Source organism: Gymnogyps californianus, chromosome 20 (genome assembly GCF_018139145.2).
Source record: "Gymnogyps californianus isolate 813 chromosome 20, ASM1813914v2, whole genome shotgun sequence".
Lineage (NCBI taxonomy): Eukaryota > Metazoa > Chordata > Aves > Accipitriformes > Cathartidae > Gymnogyps > Gymnogyps californianus.
In genome coordinates, this window is record NC_059490.1 from 8273827 (window position 1) to 8299407 (window position 25581).

The 25581-nt window shown below is 43.5% G+C and overlaps 2 protein-coding genes across 3 annotated transcripts in view; both read left to right on the forward strand.

Moving 5' to 3' along the window:
- The first annotated feature begins 722 nt into the window (after nucleotides 1-722).
- On the forward strand, nucleotides 723-16389 carry LOC127024386 (transient receptor potential cation channel subfamily V member 2-like). 2 transcript variants are annotated; one of them, XM_050908933.1, is made up of 18 exons: nucleotides 723-748; nucleotides 3456-3717; nucleotides 4375-4492; nucleotides 5428-5723; nucleotides 6376-6509; nucleotides 6840-6992; nucleotides 7691-7831; nucleotides 8314-8612; nucleotides 9061-9237; nucleotides 9678-9836; nucleotides 9966-10061; nucleotides 10592-10662; nucleotides 11377-11542; nucleotides 12304-12370; nucleotides 12458-12765; nucleotides 13149-13267; nucleotides 14050-14144; nucleotides 14874-14985. In XM_050908933.1, exons 4-18 carry the CDS (start codon nucleotides 5485-5487, stop codon nucleotides 14882-14884), a joined length of 2235 nt encoding a protein of 744 aa, XP_050764890.1. In that variant the 5' UTR covers nucleotides 723-748; nucleotides 3456-3717; nucleotides 4375-4492; nucleotides 5428-5484; the 3' UTR covers nucleotides 14885-14985. The 2 variants fall into 2 exon arrangements, with proteins under 2 accessions (XP_050764890.1, XP_050764889.1); XM_050908932.1 differs by lacking the exons at nucleotides 723-748; nucleotides 3456-3717 and adding an exon at nucleotides 3782-4106 and having other exon boundaries at nucleotides 14917-16389.
- A 3307-nt stretch (nucleotides 16390-19696) lies between these two features.
- Nucleotides 19697-25581, forward strand: part of ITGAE (integrin subunit alpha E) — a 32290-nt gene continuing 26405 nt past the window's right edge. The window contains exons 1-3 of the mRNA XM_050909207.1: nucleotides 19697-19827; nucleotides 24467-24564; nucleotides 25007-25077. Coding sequence (XP_050765164.1) covers nucleotides 19697-19827; nucleotides 24467-24564; nucleotides 25007-25077 — 300 coding nt within the window. The remainder of the gene's footprint in view (nucleotides 19828-24466; nucleotides 24565-25006; nucleotides 25078-25581) is intronic.

Below are 25581 nucleotides of genomic sequence, written 5' to 3' on the forward strand. Positions count from 1 at the left end.
CGAGGCCGTTTTCACAAGCAGCAGGAATTCAGGTCTACTTAGTGGCCACTGGATGTCACTGTTTCTCCACAAAAGTGTTGTGTTGTAACATTACCGTTGGATTTCGTATTTTGCTGCTATTTGATTGTCGGTGGAGCATTCCTTCAGGCTGTAGTCCTACAGAAAGGGATACGTCAAGTAGAAAAGATACTTCCATTTAATGAATAAGAGAAGTGGATGGTTCCTTCAAAGGCCTGAGAAGTATATAGATAGGAGCCTTTAAATGTTATGATGTAAGACTAGTAGTTACAGAAGTACTGTCATGTAAATTAATTGAGTCCCCAGGGCTATCAGACAAGTTCTGACAAGGAATTATATTTAAGAATATTTGTATTTTAGATTGGGCACTGGCTGGTGTCTCTAGATGTATAGGATTCCATCTGTGTAGCTCTAACAAGTGAAGCTGCTAAAATTCATCCCTTCAGTGTGGGTTTTACATAACAGTTGCACAAAAAAAAGTCTGGCCTTGCAAAAATACTTGATATGTTCCCAAGGGTGAAAGTACACCTTTAAAAGAAACAGTTTTTTCTTAACCATGTGGCTTTTGTGAGTTTGAATGAAGCGCTGGCCTACCTGTTGTTTTGGAGAGAATTTTAATGGTCCACCCTTGCATGCTGTTATTACAGGCTTCCCTCCTCCTGTGAAGATGATTTTGAGCTACTCCTTAGAGTGGCTGCAGACCAGTGCTGTAATTAAATTACAGACACATGTAAGTGACTTTGATCTTCTATTTACAGCATACAGAAAATGTGATATTAATCATAAGACTATTATGTTTTTCAGTATTTAGTAACAATGGGCACTTAGGTGAACAGAGAATACGTATTTTAGGAAACATGCTTGTTTCCATGTTTTTCCGAATGCCATCTTCCTCATACTTCCTCTTGCCTTCTGTTTAAACAGGTTCTGGTCATTGGTTTTCCTGCCATGAATTACTGTACTGCTTCATATATAATCTATGATTATATCATAATTATGAATATATTTGATAATATTATTAAATGAAAATTATTGATTTGATTTAAAATTTCACTTAGTTAAGAGTTTGACTTCTCTCTTCCCAGATTTAAGGTTTCCACAGAATGTGTGTCTCCTGTCAGGAGAAACTTAGCACCATCAGACGTGTTTCCATCAGTAAAATAAGTACTGAGCAATTGCAAGATTCCTTCTTGTTCCCCCAGATAAAAGCCTCAAAAGGCAACATGTTGCTTTTGAAAATTCAGGCTGGCATATAGGTGAAATTAAATGCCTTCTTTTATTCTCCCTGCGTGCTGCTTTGGATGGCTTCCTCCTGAGTCCTAACAGCTATCAGGATTTTAAATTTTGGTGGCAAGATGCTTGTTAAGCATCATAACCAGCTCAGCTGGCTAGTGCACAGCAGTGACATAATCCCATTACTGACCTCGGAATGCTGTCACTGAGAAGCGCACATTTGGGCAGATCTTGTATTCTTTTTCTGCCTTGCCTCTTCTTTCTCTGAAATGGAAGTGCAAGTGTTTACCGTAGTGTGCTCTCTGCAAAAGCATGTGCGCATGTGCGTGCGCATACCAATGTTTCTGTGTTACCCCAGCAGCTCTGTGTTTCTGTTTTGCTGTGGTGACCTCTCGGCTGGCAGTGATTCCTTTCCCAGCAAGCTGCACATTCTCCTTCCTCTGTGTAAGCTATTAAAACCAGATGCACAGAAAGAACTCTGTTATGATGCACTTTTGTGGGCCGATTTCATTCCTTGGCTGGAATGGTGGGCTGACTCCCATGAAAGCTGGGGGAAAAGCCCAGGAGGATTTAAACCCGTAAGTCTGAGCTAAACTCCTGGGCCTGAATGTATGTCTGTTGATATCACAGTAAATTAAGTGTAACACAACTAAAGCAAACGGAACTAAATCAGTGCAAGGCTGGAGTGAGGGATATGAGAGATGAGATCCGGTCTTGCATTTATCTGCGTATGTTTGTTCTTTGTAGGCTATTCTGTGGGTCCTAATAAATCATTAAGCCTGGAAAGAATAAGTAGCTTTGCGTTGTTCCTGAATCAGCTTAATTTTGAAACACGGGAATCTGAGAAATAAGCTTGTGATCTCATGCAAAACCATGAAAGAGGAAAAGGCACCCTGCCATTTAATGGGTGTATTTATAGGAAGGTCATCTCACAGCCTGCATCTGACTCAAAGTAGAAGCCATCTGGGAATGTTTCTATGGGTGACGACCACGTTCCAGGAAGCCTCACATCATCCTGCAGTCCTGTCAGATGAGGATTGCTTTAGGCTCTCTTGGCTTGTGGTAGGTTTGGAAGAAGAAAGCCACAGCCAGAGTTCAGTGTGTCATGATGTGACACCCCTTTTCAATGTTTTTGGACCAATGGTTAACTAAAGTTTTGAAGTCTCTTGTGGAATGTGCCCCTGCTGTCAAGCTGTTGATTAGAAGAGCTCTTTGCTGTTTTCTTAGTTAATAAGACTCTGCAGATGAGCTCTAGATCACATAAATGGCTTTGTAAACCATCAGTCCTCTACAGAGTAGAGATGAGAATCTCTCTGCAGCAACATTGTGCTGGGGAAGGCTGTTGAGACTGTGGGTGCTGAATGTCATCCTGCACTGATGCTGTGGGAAATAATGATCACGCTGCCTCCTCAGGCCTCAGTTCTGTTAGGAGTGGGAGAGAAAAAACTAAGACACTTGGTGTGGGCTGATGTCCTCTGTTTCCCAGGGGTCCTGGTTTGTGAGTGGTAAGTGAAGCAGTATTAGTGTGCGTGCATGGTCTCAGCAACAGTCAGTTGTAGGGATGGCCAGTCCGTGCTCCCAGAAGTAGCCTCTCCAAGACTTGCACTCCTTTGGAGAACCAGCCCATTAAGAAATGGACAGTAGTGGCAAATTAAGTAACCAGTGGCCTAAGTGTTTTGGAACTGGGGCTGCTTTGTGCAGTCTCCTGTGCTTGTGATGAGCAGCTGACACTGTCCTTCGTAGGGTAACATTCTGGCTAGTTTATTGTCTCATACAGTTTGCACTCCCTTGTAACTGGGGTGTGTGAAGTTGTGTGAGAACTGGCTTCCCACACAAACAGTTGACCTCAGATGTTTTGATGCATACTTGCTTGTCCTGGGGCTAACTGAGGGAGCCTTGTGACAAACCTGATAACTAAACCACAGGCTCTAGCACTGTCAGGGTCAAATCAGCTGCCTCCCTTGAGATCTGAGCGGGCCGTTGTTGAAAGCCAGGAGATGTCGCCTCTATACGTGCAGGCAGGGGTTAAGCATTATGAATTTGCAATAGCCAGCCAGCTTTCCCATATAAGAGCACTGCACTCATTGGCTCTCTCTTTTACTGAGAAATCTAGCTAGTCATTTCCTGTGCAAGCCCTTCTTCACTTTGCAAAAAGCTATACAGTTGAGTAAATAACAATAATCTGTGGTTATTCCTTCTCGCAGGCAGCTTGGATTCTCTCGTGGACCACCACCAACTAGGAGTTCAATGTTGTGCCATTAATAGACTGCTAATATGAGCGTGGTCTTCTCTGCAGAAGAGGAGGACTGTCACCCATGGATGTAAATAATTTGGGGTCTGCTTTCATGCTTATTAACGCTTGTTGGTATTTGACTTGGTTTCTACTGAGAGATTATTTATCCTCTGAAAGATCCGTTGGGACTCCTTGTCAGATCAGTTCTTGGGTGGAGCTTGCAGCAACTTGGGGTAAGTGCTGTGCTCTTCCTCTTTTGACAGCAGGGCTTTTTGTGCTGCGCTACTCAAAATGGCTTGGTAAAGTCGCAGAAGGAAAAAACTCAGTTCTTGAGCAGAGAAGTGAAAGTTGAGCTGGCAAACAGGGAGTGCGCTCTATGTTTCCTAGGGACACATGAAGTGGATGTATATATTATAGGGTCCTTTTTTATAGGACCATTTTGCTCTTGCTTTTAAACCAGACGGTCTGTCTGTACAAGACTGACAATAAATAACTCTCTCGGGCGCTGTGGAGAGATGGAAACTGCAGCTGAGAAATGATTTTGGGGAAAGGAAGACAGAAAAGCACAAGCAAACTATTATGGAAGTACAAATAGCCCTCTAAAGGATCGGCAAATATACCAGTAAGTGTTTTGGGGGAGGAAATAAGTCTGAAATGGGATTATAGGGTGTCTGCCTGTGTGTGCAGAGGAATGTTTGTCATTAGAGTGCAGACTAAACTGAATGGCTGAATTATCGTAATGGTTCGTCTTGAAATCAGCCCTTGGATTTCTTGCTGTGAGCTGCATAAAGATGTTTTGTGGCTGTTTTCTGCCTAGAACTCTGTTTCTCCACATCCTAATCTAAGCCAGAATGCTTATACTGTGTTAATTTACCTCTTTGCTGGTACAGGCTATGGAGTCTGGCTGTAGTCCCAGCAAGGGAGATTTCTCTTCAGAGAAAACCTGTTAACCATTTGGAGGGAGTACATGTGAATAAGACGGAGTTATTAAAAAAAGCTCTGCTTCAGGTTGGTAATCATGGATGTTTCCTTGCTGCCTCACAAACTGTGTGTGAATCTGCGGACATGTACTGACTACAGATAGCTTGCATTGGGTGTGGATCTGAGATGTATCCATATATATATGAAGAGGTGTCTCAAAAGAGTAAAAAAGGAATACAGGACATATTAGATGAGAGAAGTGGGCTGGCTGGGTGCTCCCATGAATACTGATGCTCTCTGTACAGCAGATCTGGATCCAGCTTTGCTCTTGGGAGAGCTGTGCTCTGTTCAGGCTCTGAGGGCTATGAGTGTCCACATGGCAGCTGGGGTGTGTGGGCAGCTGTGGAGCTGCAAGTTCAAAGCCTGTGCTCACATGGATAGCCAACAGCTCCAAACATTGGGGAGATCCCACTCATTTTGCCCCAGGATGAAATGCGAGAATGCATGAGGGGAACATACTTTGTGCATTTGTTTCCCCTGTAGAAATAGCGTAATGCTTACCAACAGAGAACATGAACAAACTTATCACTCTGTTCCAAAAAAGGCCTACAGTTAGTCTTATCTTTTTGGCCACTTGGTGACTAGCCTGTGTTGGCTGCACTGAGACAAGAACAATGATCATAGTCTCCTGAAGATCCACTTTCTTTGCCTTTTATGTAAGGAACCTGTGCTGCTGCCAACAGGTGAGGTCATCTCACAAAGGGGGTTCAGATGTTCTGCAGGCAAGTTGCCTGTATTTCATTAACTGCTTTTGAACATCTTCTCCAGTGGTACCCTATTTAAGGCCCTGATCCTTTATTCAAATACTCCTACTGTGCAGAGTTTTACTGAATCTCTCTCTCAAGGGATCCATAGTCAACTGTAGGAATGCTAGACCTGGAAAGGTGCTTTCCTCTCTGTGCCGCACCGAACACATTCAAGGTTTGTGAAGAAACTGTGTTAATTCTCCCTTTCCCTTGCAGGTTTAGTCTCCCAGCAGGGAACGTCTTTGGTGATCTGCAAGACCATCTCTACTAGAAATGGATAACTTCACAAATGGGCAGCCGGGCCCAGGTCAGAGGAACAGGTTGATAGGATTGCTAGAAACAGATGACAGTATCCCGGAAGATAAACCTGCATCTAGTAAAAAGGAAGAAAGATCAGGACATGGAAAGAAAGGAGAGCCACGACCCTTGGAGACACCTTATCAGAAGGAGAGCAGTGACTTTCCTCCTAAAGTCAAGATTAATCTGAACTACCGGCCAGGACTTGTCAGCAAGTGAGTAACTGTTGGGTATCGGACAAGGGTGCGATCCCTGTTGATCTGTACTGATCCCTGCTGGTAGGGGCCTATAGACTTTACCAAGTCTAAACTAAAAGTGGCAATGTAGGAATATTACAGGCATCTGGTGGGAGGTAATTAAAAGCAGAAAGGGGACGTATTAGCCCTTTCTTTCTGCACTTGGAAAGTGTGCATATGGTGCGTGTTGTGTGTTTTGGGTATATCTGAACTAACACTAAATAAGCTAAGTTGGGTGTAAGAGCAGCTTAGCGTGGAGCCCTATACAACTGAACTGTTCTTGCCAGGGAGGGATGTAAACCAGCTCACAGAGTGCTTCACACCATGTGATGGGACTGACTCTGGTCCTGCAGCTATCTTGGGCTTCTCTGTCTTTGTGCTCTGGATGTGTTCCAGGGTTGCACATCAGACTGGATCTGGGAAGACCTCCAGCTGATGGAAAGAGCAGCCACTTAAGAGAATTCTGGGAAATAACTGTCTCTATTTTTCCCTTGACTCAAAAATAAAATACTTGTTTTTTCTGACAAACTTTTCTGCCTCCCTCCTTTCTTACACCATCCCACTAGAACTTATTGCACACTCTTGTCTTCTGCTCTCCAGAACTTCTTAACACTTTGCATTTCTTCCATAGCCAAAAGGACCCAAATCGCTTTGACAGAGACAGGCTCTTCAGCGCAGTCTCAAGGGGCAGCCCCGAGGCACTGGATGGTTTACTTGAGTACTTAAGGAGGACCTCCAAGTTTCTCACCAATTCTGAATACACAGGTAGATTCCTGCTCAGTACTCCATAAACAGGGTTAGCAGCGGCAGTGCTTGTTAATGTAGGAGGGAAGCAGGGGAACCTGCTCATGGTTCTTTGCTTTTTCCAGCCCTCTGTCCATTCTTTTATTTTCCTAATGTCCACCTGAGGATGGAGCATGCCATTAATTATATATATCCTAAGGCTTTTGCCTCTACTGCAGACTAAAAATACTGAGAAAGGCCTTTAAAATAATTATTCTATTTGGTCCTACAGTGACAGTTAAGTTCCAAATCAAGTAATACAGATGTGTGCAAAGTACATCCACAACCCATTCAATACTCTTTTTCTACTAGATGCAAAGACTGGGAAGACCTGCTTAATGAAAGCCCTGTTGAACTTAAAAAATGGAAAGAATGACACAATCCCACTTTTGCTGGAAATAGACCAAAAGACACAGAATCCCAGGCCACTTGTCAATGTGGCATGCTCTGACTGTTACTACAGAGGTAAGGTTTCTGTTCTGATGCTGTGTCAGAGCAGCTTCCCCATTAGATAGATGAGATATGCAGATACAAGGAAAAAGAGGGGAACTGGAGCTTATGCAGCACTGCAGTTCCAGAGTTCCGGTGCAGTTACAGTAACAGCCTACTCGCCTTTTATTTCTGATTCTGGTACTGCATCTTCTTCAGCCTTGAATTATACACTTCTGCAATTTTGTTCTTGGTCTATAAAACAAGATGATACATGTTTAATAACCCAAGAATATGAGAGGATTTGCTTGGGAAAGCTTAAAAAGCACATCTAAAAGTGAAAAAGAAATAGTATATCACTATTAAAGAATAAGTTCTGCTGTTTGGGTTATTCTTTTAATAGCAGACATGCAGGGTAGTCATGTACGTGTATGGTTGTCTTTATCCTCTCATAGCTGCTTGGGATCTTAGTGCCAGGCAGGGGTAATTGCCTGGTCTTGTGTTGAATTTCCGATAGTCTTGAGGCTTGTCTTCTGACTCGGTGTTTGCAACGTACTTTTCCAATGAACGTTGTTGAAAGTCATCAGTTGCCACCCACCCCCTGCCCAGCACTGAGACTGCAGGATTGCTATGCAGAACATACAGCGATTGTTGAAACAGCACTTTGCTGAAGAGTCCTTTGCCTGTTCCCTCTGATAGTGGCACTGAGTGATAGGTTTTGCCTGTTTCCTTAGGCCAGACAGCACTCCATATTGCCATAGAGAAAAGGAGCCTAGATTTAGTGAAACTTCTAGTAGAGAATGGAGCTGATGTCCATGCCAGAGCCCATGGTGAATTCTTCAAGAAGAAGAAAGAAGGAGTTTACTTTTATTTTGGTGAGTCAGTGTGGAACATGTTCCTTCGCCTTTTTTATTGCCTTACTGTATGTGATGCCACTGATTCTCAGTTGGGTTTGCCCCTCTGTGCGTGGGTTGCCATCTCCACTGTCCTGTGATCAAGCTCTTGACTTATTTGAATGGCAGGATCCTTTCACAGGCTGAGGTGTCCAACGAGCATTTGCCCTCATCTTTGGTTTTATGTATTTAATCCCATCTGAGGGGCTTCAGACAGAGACAAATACTTGGTTAGTTTAGTCAAATTAGGGGTCTGGGAAAGTGTTTCAGCTGCCCCCAGAAATAAGGAGTAATTGTTTACTGCAAAACCCTTTCTGAATCTAGAGACACTGAGAAAGAACTTGTTCTGTGTTCCAGTGGTAAAACTATAGGCTAAATATATTTTCCTAGAATTGCTTTTTTTTTCTTTAATTCTTTCTCACCCCTTTCTGCTTCCCCTCCAAATACTGTCCTAATCTCCTCAGGTGAACTTCCTCTTTCCTTGGCTGCTTGTACCAACCAGCTTGAGATGGTGGAATATCTTCTAAACAATCCCCACCAGAAAGCCAGGCTCCAGGAGCAGGATACACAGGGCAACACAGTCCTCCATGCCCTGGTGATGATTGCGGATGACACTGAGGAGAACACCAAGTTTGTGAGCACAACATACGTTGAGATCTTGAAGGCAGGTGTGAAGGTTGACCCAACGTGGAAACTGGAGGAGATAGTGAATTATGATGGATTAAATCCTCTGCAGCTTGCTGCCAAGACAGGCAAAGTGGAGGTAAAGACAACTAGAGGGAATCCCTGGGGTTGCTGAGAAACAAGGAAGGCTGTAGCATACATCCTTAGCATAGCAGTGGGGTTTGATGTAGGAGCATCTTGCACCCACCCCGTAGTAATGCTGCTGACAGTGGCGGTGCCACAGGAGACAGTGTAGGAGGCCTCCAGGCCACTCCAGTTAATGTCCTACAGAGTCTCATCCGGCTGCTGCTGCTCTCTGTCCCAGCCAAGACAGCTGGTCTGGACTGAAGTTGGTTCTACTCCTGGAAGAGCGGATACAAGATGTAGATTGCCTGCTTTTAGCCAGATGGTCTGGTGTTTGGATACATCAAAGTTTATAATGCAGAAAGCCAGGTGTCCTGTATTTGAAGGGGATTTGGGTATGCTTTTGTCATTCTACACCTTCATTACATACACATTTTTCTGGTATGTGTCTGGTTTTTCTTCAGATCTTCAAGCACATCATCCAAAGAGAGATCAAAGACCCGGTGTACAGGCACCTGTCACGCAAGTTCACTGAATGGACCTATGGACCTATCCATGTGTCTCTCTATGACTTGTCCTCTATAGACAGCTTTGAGGAAAATTCTGTGCTGGAGATTCTGGCATACAGCAGTGACACACCGGTGAGTGTTTTTACTAAAAGTCAAAGACAGCAACATTTTTACTGCCTTTCTATAGTGTTGCTGTATAATTATGCAAATCATTTCAGGTTAATGTGGTGTTTCACATGATCATTTTTCTGGAAAAGAAACATACGGTGGAAGTATTTGCATATTTTATTATTTATAGTTTGCTTGGTGTGCCTCTGATAATCTGTAATATGAGAGAAACTTTTGATTGTTTGGTTGTCCTAAGCCTCGGTGTGTCCAAATACCTTGAGGAAGCCAAGCAGAAGTAAATTGTTATGGGGTGGTTGATTTCTTTCATACTGAAAGGCCTGACTGAATAAACCCTTAGCAATACCCTAGTTGGAGCCACTGAACTCCAACCCTGAAAAAGACAATGCTCTGGTGAATTTGCATTCCTGTTGACGCATGGGTACATTTTTGTTGTTTTTCCATAGAATCGGTACAAGATGGTGGTTTTGGAGCCACTGAACAAACTGCTTCAGCAAAAATGGGAAACGTTTGCTTCCAAGAGATTCTACTTCAGTTTTGTCTCATACTTGTCATTCATGATCATCTTTACAGCCATTGCGTACTATCAACCCTTACGGGTAAAGGTAGGTCCAATCTTCTTTTATCTGGAAAGGCCTGAATGGATGGAGCTGAGTTTAAAAGGTGCGGAGTGGTTATCATCACTACCTCTGCCTGTCTTCAGTGTCTGGGGTTTTTTTGTTTTTATCTTGCAGCCTTCATTTCCAGTGGAGTTCACGGCTGGAGGCTTCTTGTGGGTCTCTGGACTGATCATTATCTTGCTAGGAGGCATTTATCTAATCTTTGCTCAGGTATGGGGATCTCTTGTCTAGTTTCACTGTAAGAAAGAAAAAAAGGAAACTATCACTGACATGGAGGCAACAGATTCAGTTCTCCTGACATCAGGATGTGCATGAGTGGATGGCAGGAGGGAATCCTGCTCTGAGACACTTAATGTCAGCGCGATCTAGCAGTGACAAGGGTGGTACAAGCCAGGTTGCTGGGCAAGAGGAAGAATAGGTTCACAACAGCAAATAATTATGAGAGACTTCTGTGATTTATGGTACTAAAATGCATCCTTGGCATTTAATACAGTCTATTAATAAAGACATTGGGCTGAGCCATGATTCAGCCCTTGTTTATCCTTGTCCTTTATAAATAAGGCCTTTTTTTCATCTTGGAAGGATGACTAGCTGAAGTTTGGGATCTTGAAAATGAAAGCATGAAGAGGAGCTTATGGAGCAAACCTTTCCCCTGAGCAATAGGCTATGCTGGGCAGGAATCACGCTCTAGCATGCCCTGTTTTTTTGATGAATGGCTACCATTGATTTTTCTCTATTAGAGTCTGTACTTGCGGAGGAGACGGCAGTCCCTGAAGACTATGTGTTCTGACAGCTGCATTGAGATCTTGATGTATGTCTCTTGAGGGTTTTTGCACAATGAAAGCATGGGTGAAATTGGTTCTCTGCTGTGTGCAGCTAAGTTGCCCTAACATTACTAGAGAGATGGTGAGCAGGAAAGATTGATTCTCTGCCACTGTCTCCTCCTTCCATCCCTTCCCTGCTTGCTTCTCCTACCTGCTGCATCTTGTCATAACCCTTTGTTGTAATGGACTTCACTGGGTAGGGTCTGTCCTTGGATTTGTAGCGGAACACAGTGAAGGTCAGACCCTCAATTATTCCACAGTTAAGAACATATACTTGTTAGAAAAAGAGCTCAAGTTCTTAATCATACTGTCACTGTGGCTCAGAATTGGTTGAAAGGAAAATAACTTCTCAGTTTTCTGAGGAGAAATGTGTATAGATGCATGTGTGTGCATGTATGTGTGCATATGTTCCTAAGTGTTAAATTTTTTTTCCATTTAATATCAGTTATGTGAGTTACATCAAGCAGTTCAGAGTTTCCATACTGTGCGACTAACCGGTTCATAACAAAACTGCAACAATTTGTGGGTCTGCTTATAACAGGATTTGCTTATGTAAACTACGTGTCTGATTAACTGCCACTTTATATGCTCCATGTAGCCTCGTAAAATGTGTTTGCTTTTCCTTGCAAAACAGAACAGATCTGCAAATGGGCCTTTTTGTTGAGGTAAGTCACTGTGTCACTTATTCTATTTCTCTCCAGCTTCATCCAGGCTTTCTCATTGCTGCTGTCAGCAGTCCTGTACGGTGCAAGTTCAGAAAACTATGTGGCGGTGATGGTGTTCTCCCTGCTTTTGGGATGGGTGAACATGCTGTATTACACTCGGGGCTTTCAACGCACTGGGATCTACAGTGTCATGATACAGAAGGTCAGTGCTCGGAAAAAACTGTATGAAAAGCTTTTGGGTGTGGGGAACTAATAGAAGTCCTGCAATTACTTTTCTTCTCTCAGGACCATGAAAACCATAAATGGAATTGATGTACTGACTATGGAAGTAAAGATATTGCAGAAGGAGATTAGATCAGTGTCTTCAAGGAAGTACAACTGCGGCAAACCACTAGTTTGCTGTGGTTTAGGATAGCAAGTGACAGCAGCCAACACTTGCCTGTTTGTCATAAAACAACTCAAAACTAGCAGTCAAAACCAGCGTGAGTTCCCTGGAACTGTTATGCTTGGGCTGAGAAGTGTTTCCAGGTCCATAGAGGAGTCTGGGACTAGAAAGACAAGACAAAGCAGAGGTGAAATGAGGTGCCGGGGAAGAATTCTGATCACCACTTGTGGGAAACCCAATGGAGATGGAAAAGAGAGAGATGTGTCTGTTTGAAACAATTTGGAAACAGCCATACTGGGGAACTGAGAGGATATTTATTTGTTTCAAAGAACCTATTCATACAAACGTAACAACAAATAAGATCATGTAGTACTCTCAGATTAAGCTACCAATGATGTTACTTACCTGAGGAAGTAATTTAACATGTACTAGTAGTTTCTTAAACTGGATAAAAGCATTTTCCAACTTGCTTTCAGTATTATTACTGGGGGTTGGTTTATGATGTGTGAGAACAGGAGATCATCCTGGTGATTTCATGCGAGATAAAGAATGGCACTTCCTCCTGATTTGTGTTTCAGACTATCCTGAGAGATCTGCTGCGTTTCCTCTTGGTTTATATGATCTTCCTCTTTGGCTTTGCTGCAGGTAAGGACTTACTCAGCACTATGTTGTAGCCTGGGCTGCAAGAAATAAACTTTTCTGAGGAGGATTCAAATTCTGTTTTTCTCATAGCTCTGGTTACGCTGATGGGGGATGCTCCTTCCGTCTCTCAGAACAAGTCTCTTGCTCAGTTGGAGAGTGCTGGGAGCCATGCTATGTACGGCGGGCTGCTTAGGGTCTCCCTGGAGCTCTTCAAGATCACCATTGGGATGGGCGACCTGGATTTCCAGGAACACGCCAGATTCAGATACTTCGTCATGCTCCTGCTGCTTCTCTTTGTGATCCTCACTTACATTCTTTTGCTCAACATGCTGATTGCGCTCATGAGCAAGACTGTCACAGATATTTCTGGTTATAGCAAAAGCGTCTGGAAGCTGCAGGTGAGGCACGGTACTGCTCAGCAGTTATGTCGTGGCCCAAACTCCTACTTGAGTCTCGTAACATCAGAGATGACAGTGCCTGTCTTTGTCCTAAGCCTCAGCTATAAACTTCTCTTTTACATAAATTCCACTCTGGGGGGTAAATCCTAACATCGTTTTTAGATGTATTTAAAACTCATGCTCTTTGCATGGCTACCAGCCAGTCCAGATCCACGAGCATAAGTAACTTGAGAGAGTAAGTAACTGACTGGGATCACTTTGGGATTGGGTTCCAAAGTGATTTTCTAAGTCAAAGTAGCTGCTGATTGTGGAAGATTTAATCGAAAAGAGGCGCTGGGCTCTGTATGCCCTGTTTTCTCTCTGACATGGACTTCTTCTTTCAGAGGGCTATTGCTATTCTAGAAATAGAGAAGGCCTGGCTGTGGCGCCAAGGTGGGAAGAGGAGATCTGGCTGCTTCATGTCAGTGGGCCTCAATAAGAAAGATGAGAGGTGGTGTTTCAGGTAAGACAGGTGTACCATTACCCCTTACACTCCAGCCTAGTAACGGGTTCCCATGATTCATAAGCTGGTAACCCTGAACTACCACAGGGGATTTCAGCACTGACTCAACCACATGTTCCTGGGTACGTGCAAATTGGTTGGTGATTGCAATGCTGGACGTTTGGGAGCTAGTTGAGCCGCCAGCATTGTCACCAAGACATGCTGTCACCAAAAGATATCCTGTTTAAGCCACATGTGTGCAAGTGGTTATGGTGGCAGGGTGTCTGCAATGATGCTTTCTTTGCTGCTGCGAGTATAGCTGTGCCCAGAGCAGGCTGTGGTGGGGGGGATGCGGGCTGGTGGCCCCTTCGCTCAGGAACATGCAACTTGCGTGCAACACGAGGGGGCAGCACTCTTCCTTGCGTGTAGGGGCTGGGAGAGCAGATGAACCTTTCTCCACCCGGTGAACTGAAGTGCAGGCAGCACTCCTGTAACTCCAGGGTGTTACGGAGCATGTATAGAAAGTGGAACCTAGGAGCCTTCCCTGGGAGGAACTGGAGTATTTTAAAACAAACAACATAAACCAGCACACAGTATACAGGGGGAGAAGATATTTACCTCATGGAGCTTAAACTACAGAAGATGTTTACTCAAATAAAAGCTCTGTAGGGTGTTGGTGCTACAGCCAAACCATTAGGATTGTGTTGGCAGGATGAGCTGGGTTGGGATGCTGCGGGACAATGAGATCTGGATTGAAATGCTGTGCTCCGTGCATCAGTGTCTGTTGCATTTTGTCCCTCCAGAGTAGAGGAAATTAAATGGACAAATTGGGCAAAGGACGTGGGAGTTCTCAAAGAAGACCCTGGAAACACCAGTGACTCAGAAATAAATCCAGAAGGTAAATTAAATCATGAAGAAAGGTCTTCAGTATCCTTTTAGCTTCCTGCTCAGCAACTACTCTTGGCATGCTATTATGTCTTTGGTCACAGAAGTTTTAGGCAGGCCAGCTTGCTCATGAAACTGGTTCCACACAGCATCCCTCAATAGTAGCAGCATCACTTGTGAGCTGAGAAAATAAAGAATTAGAGTAGGTATGGACCTGGTCAGAGTTTGGGAACAAATAATGAAAATGAAGGAGATGCCATTCCTACTTACCTCTGGGAGAAGTGGGCAGGAAACACTGCTGAGAAAAGCAAAGGCTGTTCTTCCCTTTGACTCGGTAGCCCAAATGCGTGGTGCTTTTTCTAGGAAAGGTAAAATTTAGGCCCACTCATACTGCAAGTGTTAAAATCACAGGGCTTTTATAGCATAAATCACGGCATTAACACTGGCAACTTTCCCAAATTCTGCCTAAGATAATTGTTTGCTTCCCTTGTTACACCTGGGAAGGAACTCTGTGTGGAAAATGGAGAGCTGTTACTTTCTCCAGAAGTATTTTGTTCAGCCTGGCAGAGCTTAGGCAGAAGCTCCACGGGATTTAAACACGGCCCCCTGCTCTTCCAGCATAGGTTCTTCCTAGATGCCAGTTTTCGAGGAGTGGGGAGGTTGCAACACTTAAGATACTATCTGGTGTATGTTGGGTTTTCCCTAAACCTGCACTCTTCTAAAAACTGGATCCCTTTGTCAGCTTCCTGCTGACAAAGGGCTGCTGTTTTTGTCTCCTGCTATAGAGACAAGATCATGGAAACGGATGCCACAGAAACAACTGAGATCAGCTGTTTCAGAGGAGCAGTCACTATTGCAGCCCCAGCTATCAGCAACTGAGATGATGCCTCTAGAGGGACAAAGCAGAAATCTTTAGCAGGTTTTCTGGATTGCAACCTTGCTTCCATCTTCAAAGGAGTAGTTCTTCCTATAGTGGCTGGAAGAATTGAAGGCATTATCAGTATTAAAGTGCATTTCATCGAAGACTGTGGTTCAGCCTGTGGCTATAAATATTTTCATGCACTTTAATCATTAATTTCCTCTGAAGAAACTATTTTTACTCAACTTTCTCTGCCTGACACTTTCTTATTACTATGTCTAAAGGTACAAGAGCGAGAGCAGGATCATAGGGGCAGTGGGGAGTGGTCTTTGGGAAGGCAGTGCTTTCTGAGCTGCGTAGAAATAATGCTGTTTGCCATAGAGAAGCAAAGGATGGAGTGACCTATCTAAGAATGGGTCGACTGTTATTCTTTTGTCACAAGAGACTGCACTGAAGTGCTTTGGAATAAAGAGTGTTGTAGAGTCATAAAAAGTTGCTAAGAATAGAGTTGGCTTCTGTGCAAAACACTGTCGGTGTGAGACATGAGTGGACAAATACTCGATCTTCAGTCATCAAGAGCCATACTGAGTCTTTGTGTCAGTACCTGCAGTGCTCGGTGTTTAGCCCACATCAGAATTCCTGTATTACAGTATTATAATGAAATCATTTGCACGATGTGCACATTTGCTTAAGAGCACAAAAGTGATGTGGATTTCCTGGGCCTGTAACTTCTCATGGTGAATTTCTGAAACATCTGTCTTTCACAGGTTGCTTTGTCTCTGTAGAAAACAGCAGCAGAATCCTGCACGTGGCTTCTGAGAGACAGATGGGCCAAAATGCATCGTGCGGTTAATGTTTCCTGTCAGTCTTAGTGGGCATCCTGTCTTGCTGTAAACGATTACAAGGACCTCATTGCTTTTTGTAACGTGCACACTGCCTCAGGGAGGATGGGAAGTATACTTTTAAACTCTGTGGAAAAGTGATAAAAATGAGCTGTCTCACTTTCAGCCTATATTTAAAAATAATAACATGTAGTATTTCTGTAAACTGTCAATATAGCAAGTTTACTTAATTGAAAATGTTCATCCTTGGATATATTCTCAGAGCTTCAGCCTGTCTCAAAAAGGAAGAGAAGATGTGGTCAGCGTGGACTATCAGGCCTCATCAAATTCCTGATTACATTTCAGCCAGCACTGTGCTGACCTCACTGCCATGCGAGTTAACTCTTGTTTTTCATGACCTCATGTCAGTTTATGCAGCCACATCTGAAAATGTAACAGCTGATGTTGCATTGGATGCATCTTTCATACAGGGGATGGCTAGTGATAACCCTGAAAAAGCTGCAGACTACAAATGTTGGCAGCACCTTTCCTTCAGTAAGATAAACTATGCAACTCAAGATCTCCTGTTTCTCATTTCTGCTCTGAGCAAGTGAAGCTAGGAGGTTTGTCTTTTGGAGACAATCATCTTAATGCTGTTGCTTAGTACATGCACGTGACTGGCAGCAAAAACGTTGCTTTTAAAACTTATTGCCTGTCACTTCAAACGGATTCTTCCCCTATGCTAGGCAATTCCCTCTGCAGCTTCACTGCATTGGGTCTCTGAATTGTAACTAACTTTTCTTACTCCAGCTTCTGCTGTTTTCTTGCTTTGTGAAGCCTTCAGCTGCTTTTTCCATCTATGGCTTTGTCCTAAGTGTTCCCAAGATTTGGCAAGGTGCTCATATTGCACAAAAGGATCATCTGGCATATGGTAATCTATTGCTGTGCTTGGTGCTTTGCTGTGGCAGGGACACTTTGAGATTCTCAAGAAATGTGGAATCAGATCTTCCATCCCTGCCTGGAGTCTTAATAAACAACAGAAGAGAAATCTTGCTTACTGTTAGTGTTTTTGATAGCTGCAGGCTGTGACAGCTTGCTTTCAAGATAACCTGCCTCTTCAGCCATTCCTTGAACCTGCTTCTCTTTAAGTCCCTTTCTTAAGCTTGCAGTGTTAGGTTATCTTTTGATCTGCATCAAAAATGTTCTTAAATATCTAGTGTCTGCTGTGAAACAGGGCCTTGGCATTCCCTGTGCTTGACAGTCACGCCACAGACCACCAGTCCCAGCCCTCTCAAGCTCATGGATGAAGGATGGACAGCAGACAGCGACAGGCACATGCAGCAAACAGATATGTCAGGTTGGTCAGAAGACTTAGCAGTGCCCAGGCTGTTGTACAGTTCTTTGGTGTGCTATGGAAAAAAGGAGATTTTTGAGGAGTTACAACCTCTCTGCAGTGAGAGGTGAGTCAGCACTATTGAGATTAATACCAGTAACCTCCCAGCTTTCTGTATTCTTAAGGCACAAGGCTCCTCTTTGGTTTCACCATCTGAACCACTTCCCATTTTGGTCACATTACAAACAGGAAGGCTGTCTGGGGTTAATTTTGTGGGATGTCTGCAGTTCCTTGCAAGAGGAAGGACTTACAAGCTGGTTCATAGCTTTGAAGGCCCAACAGGATTTTGGGATCCACGCTTAATAGATCATAATGTTTTGTCAGGAAACACTTAAGTCATTTACACAAGAAATTATCAACAGATGAACTGTCCTCTCCCTTCTACCTCTTGTGACAGGTAAATCCACCTGCATGTGAACCCATCCCTATGCAAATGGGGAGGCTTTGCAGGGCGCTCATCTGAGAAAACAGAAACCTTTCACAAACATCAGTGAAGGAATAGCTGCAGTTTCTCTCCTCTGTCTACTCTGTATGTATGAGCCACGGAGACTCTGAAGGCCCAGCCGTGCCATGAAGAAAAGAGACCAGCAGCTCTCATTAGTTTCCAAGCAAGGTTATGAATGCTCAAACCCTCCCCTGTGTGATTTGGTCAAAGTTGCTTGGCTCCTGGCAGGGTTGGGAGATGAATGCAGACCTTGTTGCTTCCAAACTCCTCCTCCTCTACTTGAGCACGTTTTGCCTGGTCATTGCTCCCTGTGGCCTCCCTACTAGGCTCCAAATGGCCCCGCTGCACAGTGATCTATCTTGCCACTTATCTGTGTAATTTTCTTTAAAGAAACTTCATGTCTGGTTTGTATGGTTCCCAATTCCCCATAAGGCCATTTTCTCAGGGGTATAGGCGGAAGCAAGACTTTCTTGTTCCTCAAATGCTTTGCATGTTTTATTTTATTATTATTTTTTTCCTTTTTTTTTTCAAAGCATGCTCTGAAGCTGAAGCCAGGATAGGGAGGAGTGTCTGTGTCTCGGTTGATTCCCTCTCTTTTCATCTCTTCGTGACTCCACTTGCAACTGAGCATGCTTTCCGTTGCCTCTGTAGCTAGCAAAAGGAGTCTTTGAAATGTGACAAGCAAAAGGGCTCAGACGAAGAACAGATGCTTTATGTAAGTCTACATAAGCTGCAAAGAGCTATTTCTGAAGCGATGCAGCTGGCAGATTTCTCAGCTGGACTGTTCCTGGGGCTAGCTATCAGTTTTGTTCTTTGCTGTATTTAAGAAATTTAATTTGTTGCTCTGGGACTAAAACAAAAATAAAATTGGAAAAAAAAAAGGCTTTTTAAAAGAAAACTGTTCCACTTTGCAACCTCACATCTGCTTCAGCAGCACGAATGAAAGTGGGGCCAGACAGGACCAGGCAAAGCCTCAGAAAGGCGTGACTGCGGCTGCCTCGTGGCTGGCACCTAACTGTTACTAAAATCTGAGTGCAAAGAGTGTTTTCTTCACTTCCTCTTTTGATGTAATCTTTTTTTCAGTTCAGATTTGCGAGATGTGGAGTGCTACAGCATTTCTGGACTGTGAGGGTGGTTGTCAAATGTTAAACACAGGGAGTCCTTAAAGGAGGAGAGTAGGAGGTAGCTAGAAAGTGTCTGTGTGATTTGTTGCACTCTTTTCTGAGAATGCTTGGAAAATTTACACTTTCTGGGCAAAGAGGACTGTGTCTCTGGAACAGCTTTCTCTCCTCTCCCACCTTCCAAAAGGATTTGCTATGCAGTTAACTCTTCTGATTGCTCAGCATTTGCTGTTTCAGCTCATTTAGCACTTGTAATAACAACACACTGCATCTGAATAATACTTGCTACACAGTACTCTGATAGTATGAGCTATTAGGGAGTAATTCTGTGACCCTAGTCTGGACCAGACTAGGGTCAACAGTACAGAGAAACAAGGAATCAATAGAAACCAAAGAATTGTTGGTAGAGGGGAGAAGAGACGTGCAGAGTCCCGTAACGTACCCTGGGCATCCTGCCATAAAATGTCAATGTTTCTGACACCAGTAATATACAAAATAAAAGGGGAACACCGAGTGCTCTGTGTGTGTGTGAGAGGGTGGGGGGGAACCTCTCGCGTTAAAAAATTACTATGAGTGGCATCTGAGAGCTGACATCTCTCTTAAATCCCTGCTGTGAGTTCACTCAAGTCAATCTGTTTGCACATTTCAATGTGATGTGGCACGTCCACCTAGCAAGCACCAAACGACAAGGTGGACAGTGCAAACATAGACCCCAGCAGCTTTTCCAGACAGATCCTGTTGTTCTAGGTATACTAAAGGTGTTGATGGACAGAAATGGTGACACTGCTAAAAATTACCATTCAGTAACATAAGTTGACCTTTTAGTAGGTCTTTGCATCTGCAGTTTTATTAAAATGTCACTAGTGTACGCCTTGAAACCTCAGTTAGGAAATCCACAATAGAGTCACTTTGTCTCAGCAAGCACAATGAGCCATGCAGATCTGGAGAATCATCAGAGGAAGAGAGCAGCTTTTGCCTGGTATCTCCAGTCCTCCTCCTTCCTTCACCCTAAAGCTGGGAACAATGAGATTGCTCCTGTGTCTACTCTTCCTAATGAGTGAGTCTTATCTCTACATTTATTTTACATATATTAGAAAATAAAAGTCTTAGTCTGGAAACAAAGTAATTTCTGGAGACTCAGATTGGTCCCTTAATGTGAGCCAATAAAATGATTCTTATGTAGAAAGTTCAGAATGTTTGGACTTGTATGGAAAGTCCTTAGTTTGCAATGTGTTTTTCTACTCTTTCAGAGAAATTCATACATTTGGGTGGAGAGAGTTTTATAGTTCATCCTGAGTGGGAGAAAAGTGGCTGCCGAGTGAAATTATTCTCTCAAGTACAAAGCTAACAAGCTACGTTTGGCCTTTTATATTTGTTTGTTTGTTTGTTTGTCTGTTTGCTCGTAGTTAAGTAGGTGAGAGTAGAATGTAGGTGAGGTTTTTTTATATTCTTCCCTTTCTAGCGTCATTTTACATACACCTTGGATTAAGCAGTGTGCGCTTTCAGAGATATATTTCCCGCAAGTTTTTGGCTTGTTGATCTCCTTAACGAGAGCTTTAGAACATGTAGGATTTTTTAAAAGAAAATTCTAGAAGACCTTTATTTGGGAGTAAGTTTGTGTAAAGTAAAGCTTAGGTATGCATTAGAAGGAACGTTTCCTGAGTCAGAGTCTGCATCCACGTCATTGTGTCCTATAGCCTTGTGGGGACAATTCTGCCATGAATTAGTCTTTAGCTGCTTTTCCCAGAAAGGGTAACACCCTTACACTACTTCATTAGCTCAAGCAGTGGACAACTGCACTGGGGATGTTACTGGCCCCTCTTCCAGCCACTCCACAAATAAATGCTAGTTTGATTCCACATGATAGAATTTTTCTTTGTCCGGTTCCCTTTTCAAAAGACTCAATATTGTATATACCTAATCCATCTATATGGAAAGAATATCATCCTTTAAGTATTCATTTCATGCCCTGATCAGCCTCATAGACTTTCTGACAAGCTTTATGCTTCCAGTGTGTTTGGGAAAAAATTGTTGTTAATTTTATTCTTTTAATGAGATGCCCATCAAAGTTCTCTGTAGCTTGCTTTGCTGTGATTTTTAGATTTAACATCAAGATTTATGGTCTACTGTTTTCCTTATTTGGGTTTGACTTCTACATGTTGTATAACGATGTATTATTTCTGCTAATATCTTTGTTCTCATGTTTGTCATTATGCTAGGTAACTCCCAGCTTTGTAAACGTATAAATCCTTAATGGATATGCCCACAGAAGTTACTGATATTTTTTTAAATCTTCACGTTTCTTGATTTGGCTTATGCAAAATTAAGGTGGAATCATTGGTGGAGGCTTCTATCCTTGTGTGCTTCTGTAAGACCTTTTCTGTTGCTCTTCTCTAGCAACCCTTTTTTTTGCATTTGCGGATTTTACAGATGAAAGCGGCAGTGCAGAAAAATGTAGTTGTTTGACCTGGCAGGTCTCAGTTACGTTCTTAGAATGAATCTAACAGATCTGTGCTGAGCGTCTAAACTCTACAGATAATTTGTCTGTATATTTGGCTAATAGGCAACACACGCCTCTCTTTTTTTCTCTCAGTTTAAGTACAATGCACTTAGTTTCAATAACTGAAGTGCTAAAACCCCCTGAGTCATCTGTGTTGGAAATCCCTGTGAGCAGGGAGTCAGGAGCAAAAAGTTCAAGGAACTTGGCTTTGCAGGATGGCAGCAGCAGAACTAAGCGCAGAGTTGAGGAGCCTCTGGTTCCCAGGCCAAATGCCATACAAGCACAGGAATATTCACAAGAGTGAGGTTAGCTCCCTGGCCATCGTTTTTTCTTTTTGTTGCCTGCTTGAGGATTGTCCCTTGCTTCAAAGACGGCTGAACTTTCCAGGGAGCTTGTTCCAGCATATCTGGAATTCGGGTTTTGTTTTAAAGGAAGTTTGCTGGAAGCCTTTGTGAATGTGTGGTATCGTTAGGCTGACACTCTTATAGTGGAAACATACACAGATGCCTAGGAGCATCTCTGAGTTAATTTAGGCATTTTAACTGGTAAAGTGGGATTTGCAAAGGCGGTAGTTCAGGATGGTCTGCCTACACTCTGAAGGGGATGCATGCAGTGTGCCCAAAGTATGGGCCATTTCAGGAAGCAGAAGCAAAGACTAAAAGTCCACACTATTTGCACATTTCGTGTCATTGCTGCAATTGTGGTGTTTCACTACTTTCACCTGTGCTTTCATAGCTAGGCTGGGAAATGACATGGAATTGATTGCATAAGCTCAGATTCAGCTCTGAGTGAAATTAGAATCAGGAAAGACTCTAGATGGACGCAAAGACAGAATTTGACCTCTTGTTAGTACAATAGAGGTTATATTAAAAATGCTAGACTGCGTGTTTAAATGTAGGCTCAACCTACAGATTCTAGAGTTGGAGTCAGCATTCAGAGTAAGGATTTTAGGCTGCAGTTTTTTGTAAAATTCAGATTTTGTACTTTTGTTCTAGTTTAAAACAGGGACAGAGTTCGTGATCGGAGTCACTTGGGCTTGTTCCTGAGATTAGTGTGAAGTTTTCAAAGTTGTCGTGTGATTGACAGAGGTTTGATGATACAGTACAGCTCAGTGCTTGAATTTACAGCATTTATCATAGTAGATTGCCTTTCATGCATCCTACTTCGTGACATTTTCAGTCTGTCACTTAGATTCAAGTATATTTATCTTCCCAGCCTGTGCATTTACTGAAGTGTTAATGCACTTACAGAAATCAAGAGCTAAGGTGCGAACAGCAATAAGGGTTGGCTTGCCACAGAGTCTTACAGCTAAAACACCAACAGCAGCCCCTTTTTTTGTGGGCTGCCTTGCAAGAAGGAAGTGCATTCATGCAAAAAAAAAAGTTATCTTTAGGATGCCAATTCAGTTACAGCTCTGTGAATAATAGGTAGAAGTTTTTCTTTTTTTTGATGGCTGTTTTACATCTATTTTGAGAAGTTACTGCACTTTTAGCAGAGCTGCATCCTCAGCAAAGTATCCATCACATTTGGCACCAATTTGCTCCCTTGCTGCCAAGCTTTGACCTTTTTGTTAACATCCCACAAAAATCTATGTTCTCCTTTTCTTACCAGGTTTATGACAATGCTATTCTTGTGGGGAACAATCCCTGCTGCTACCTAAACTGCTTATTCTTTAATCTAATGGGTTTCAGTGTCCTGGTCTGTTGAATATCAACTTTACAAGAAGTGAATCCACTGGTGCCACCCTGAAGTGGCACGCCACTTGCACAAGTCCTGGAGTTTTGTTCCCTCTCCTGCCTAAATGCAGGCTTGTGAGCTTCAGCTAGTAGGAATGTTCTGTGATATCCAAGATGGACTTTCATAACAGAACAACAGGACTTGCGTTACTTTATTTTTCATTAGGCTGGGCAAGAAAATCCTTTGTTAATCTAAATCAGTGAAATCTCCATAGCTTGGTATCTCCCTCCCGCCAAGTGCCTCTGCTGTCGTGGTGGGCAGGGTTCAGGGATAGCTGGCTCAAGAGCCTGTTAACTATGACTCTACCGGTCACAGTCTGTGCTCATTTATTTATTTGTTTTCAGTGCTCAAGTCCTTGCGGAGCTTTAATGTTGACACTGGCAAGACGTGGATCACGCTACACACAGACTCTTTGTTGTGGCCCACGGTTCTTCAGCACTCAGATGGGAACACAACCATGTAAGGAACAGAAGAAAGAAAAACATACCTAGACTTTCCAGGTCTTTATGAATGTGTGTGGCCTGAGGTCACGTAGCTTCTCACTTTCTACAACTGTTAGCACAGGTTCCTCTGCCTGCACCCCAGAATTGTTCCTCGGTTCTCAGGGGCTGATGAGCGGTGTTAGAGCTTCGTGGGTGTGAGGTGTACGTTGTCAGCCTGTGAGTCTTCACAGTGCTTCTCCCCTCACAGCTAAGTTGTGGCACTGTACAGAAAGGATGTCTGCTCATTTAACCAAATGGCAGAAAAAAGCAGCTGGTTTTTTGCAGTACTTCCTGGCGTACTGCATCATTTCTGGGGCTGCAGCAGCCACGGCGCCCACCAGCTGTCAAGAGTTATGTTGTGAGCTTGGTCTGAAGACCATAAAGAGTTGGAAACTGCTGTATTTTGACTATTGGGTCTGAGGGGAAGAGAAATGGATGGCTAGTCTGGTGAACAGAAGCCAACCACAAGTGGTTGCTATAGAGATAACCTATATTATGCAGAGCAGATTGCTCAGGCTGTGTAGCAGACAGCGTATTTTAAGTTTCGGAGTAAAGAAACTTTTCTGCCCCCCGAGCAGAAATTGGCTGACTCAAAGAACAGTCTCCATTTTGTACAGCAATGCTGCCATTTCCTAGTATAGTGGTTGGACTTTCTCGCTGCACCTCCGGCCTCCCTTTATCTCCAGTATTTTATGGGCAAGTCACTTCCAGACCTCTTCCTTGGTCTGGGATAGCTCTCCTGAATTCATAGTTCAGATAATGGGAAGGATGATGATTTGTAGGAGAAAATAAGTGTTTTCCTCTTAGTGGCTGATTCAGCTCAAAACCACACTGGTGTCCAGTTAATTAAGAGGCATTGTCAGAATAATGGGTGGCCACCCTGGCACACAGATGGTTGTTTTGCACTCTGCGCTGCCAAAGGACTCTGCCTGATTGTGCCACCTTCCCTCTTTTCCACCTTTTTTCTTGTTCCACAGGATTTTGGCTACTTCCTCGGTAGACAAGGGGCTGGGCAGGCTGAGGAAGTGCACCGTTTTGCAGGAGGAGATCCAGTGCCAGGAGATACCTCTGCGAGGTACAGTCCCGCTTCCCCTTCCCAACACTTGCTTTGCCATGGGCACGAGGGGGTGCAGAGGCTGGGTGTTTCAGAGAGAACTGGGCACACTGCTAAGTCCCGTAGATCAGCACTTCATAGAGAGAAATGCAAACCCACGGTCCCGGTGGTTGGGAGCGACGTGTCTGGAGGCTGCAAGACCTCTTCTGCCACAGCTTAAGTCTTCACCTAAACTCTGTTGAAATACAAGGCAAAGTTTTTTGTTTCCAACATATTCATTACTGCTACAGTTGCTGATAACATTAACTCTGAGTCCTCCTCCTAGGAGAGCAAATATAGCTGACCTCAGTAGTTGTAGCCTTTCTCTGTATGTATTCTGTTTGCCCAAGGCTGACAAGTACCATATTCATTTCAACTCTGTTCTCCTTCTTCTTCATTCATTCAATCATTCATTCAATTTCAGGAAAGATTAAAGGTTCCAAAAACATCCAGGATGGTGGCATAGCTATTGACAGGAACTCAGATTGGATCCTGGTAAGGGACTGAAAATATCCATGGCTGGGAAGGACTGTATTTTTCCAAAATGCTGTGTATTTTTGCTGGGAAATGCAAATGAGCAGACATAACAGAAGGACGAAGGCTAAAAGCTCTTGGCTGGATACTGGCTGGTTGGAAAGCCAGCTGGTACATTGCCAGACAGGATGGAAAACTGAGAAGGGCCCTTCTCATCGGCTGCAATGGACCTTGTACTTCACTGCAGCCACCCCTCACACCCCCAAGGGAGGATTGGCAGAGGAGGCTTAGGAGAGCCACCGATTTGGAGGCTAACACCTCAGTCTAGTTATCCCCCCAGCCCCACTCTTTGCCTCAGCTCAGGGCTGGAGTCCTGGGTAACCTGATGTGGCAGGGGTCTCATCAGGGAAGGTGCTTTTTACTCTCGCTAGTGCTGTGCAGGGGATGCTGAATGTTTTCCAGACGGCATCTTCAGTCATCCGCTGCGTATGGCTTTGCTCATCATTCATTAGCCTTTCCTGCCAC

Bases quoted from the DNA above. Each gene is read 5' to 3' on its own strand.
- LOC127024386 (XM_050908932.1), top strand. From the start codon at position 5,485: ATGGATAACTTCACAAATGGGCAGCCGGGCCCAGGTCAGAGGAACAGG. The intron at 9,238-9,677 runs GTGAGTGTTTTT...GTTTTTCCATAG, and splicing joins CATACAGCAGTGACACACCG to AATCGGTACAAGATGGTGGT. The intron at 9,837-9,965 runs GTAGGTCCAATC...TTTATCTTGCAG, and splicing joins ATCAACCCTTACGGGTAAAG to CCTTCATTTCCAGTGGAGTT.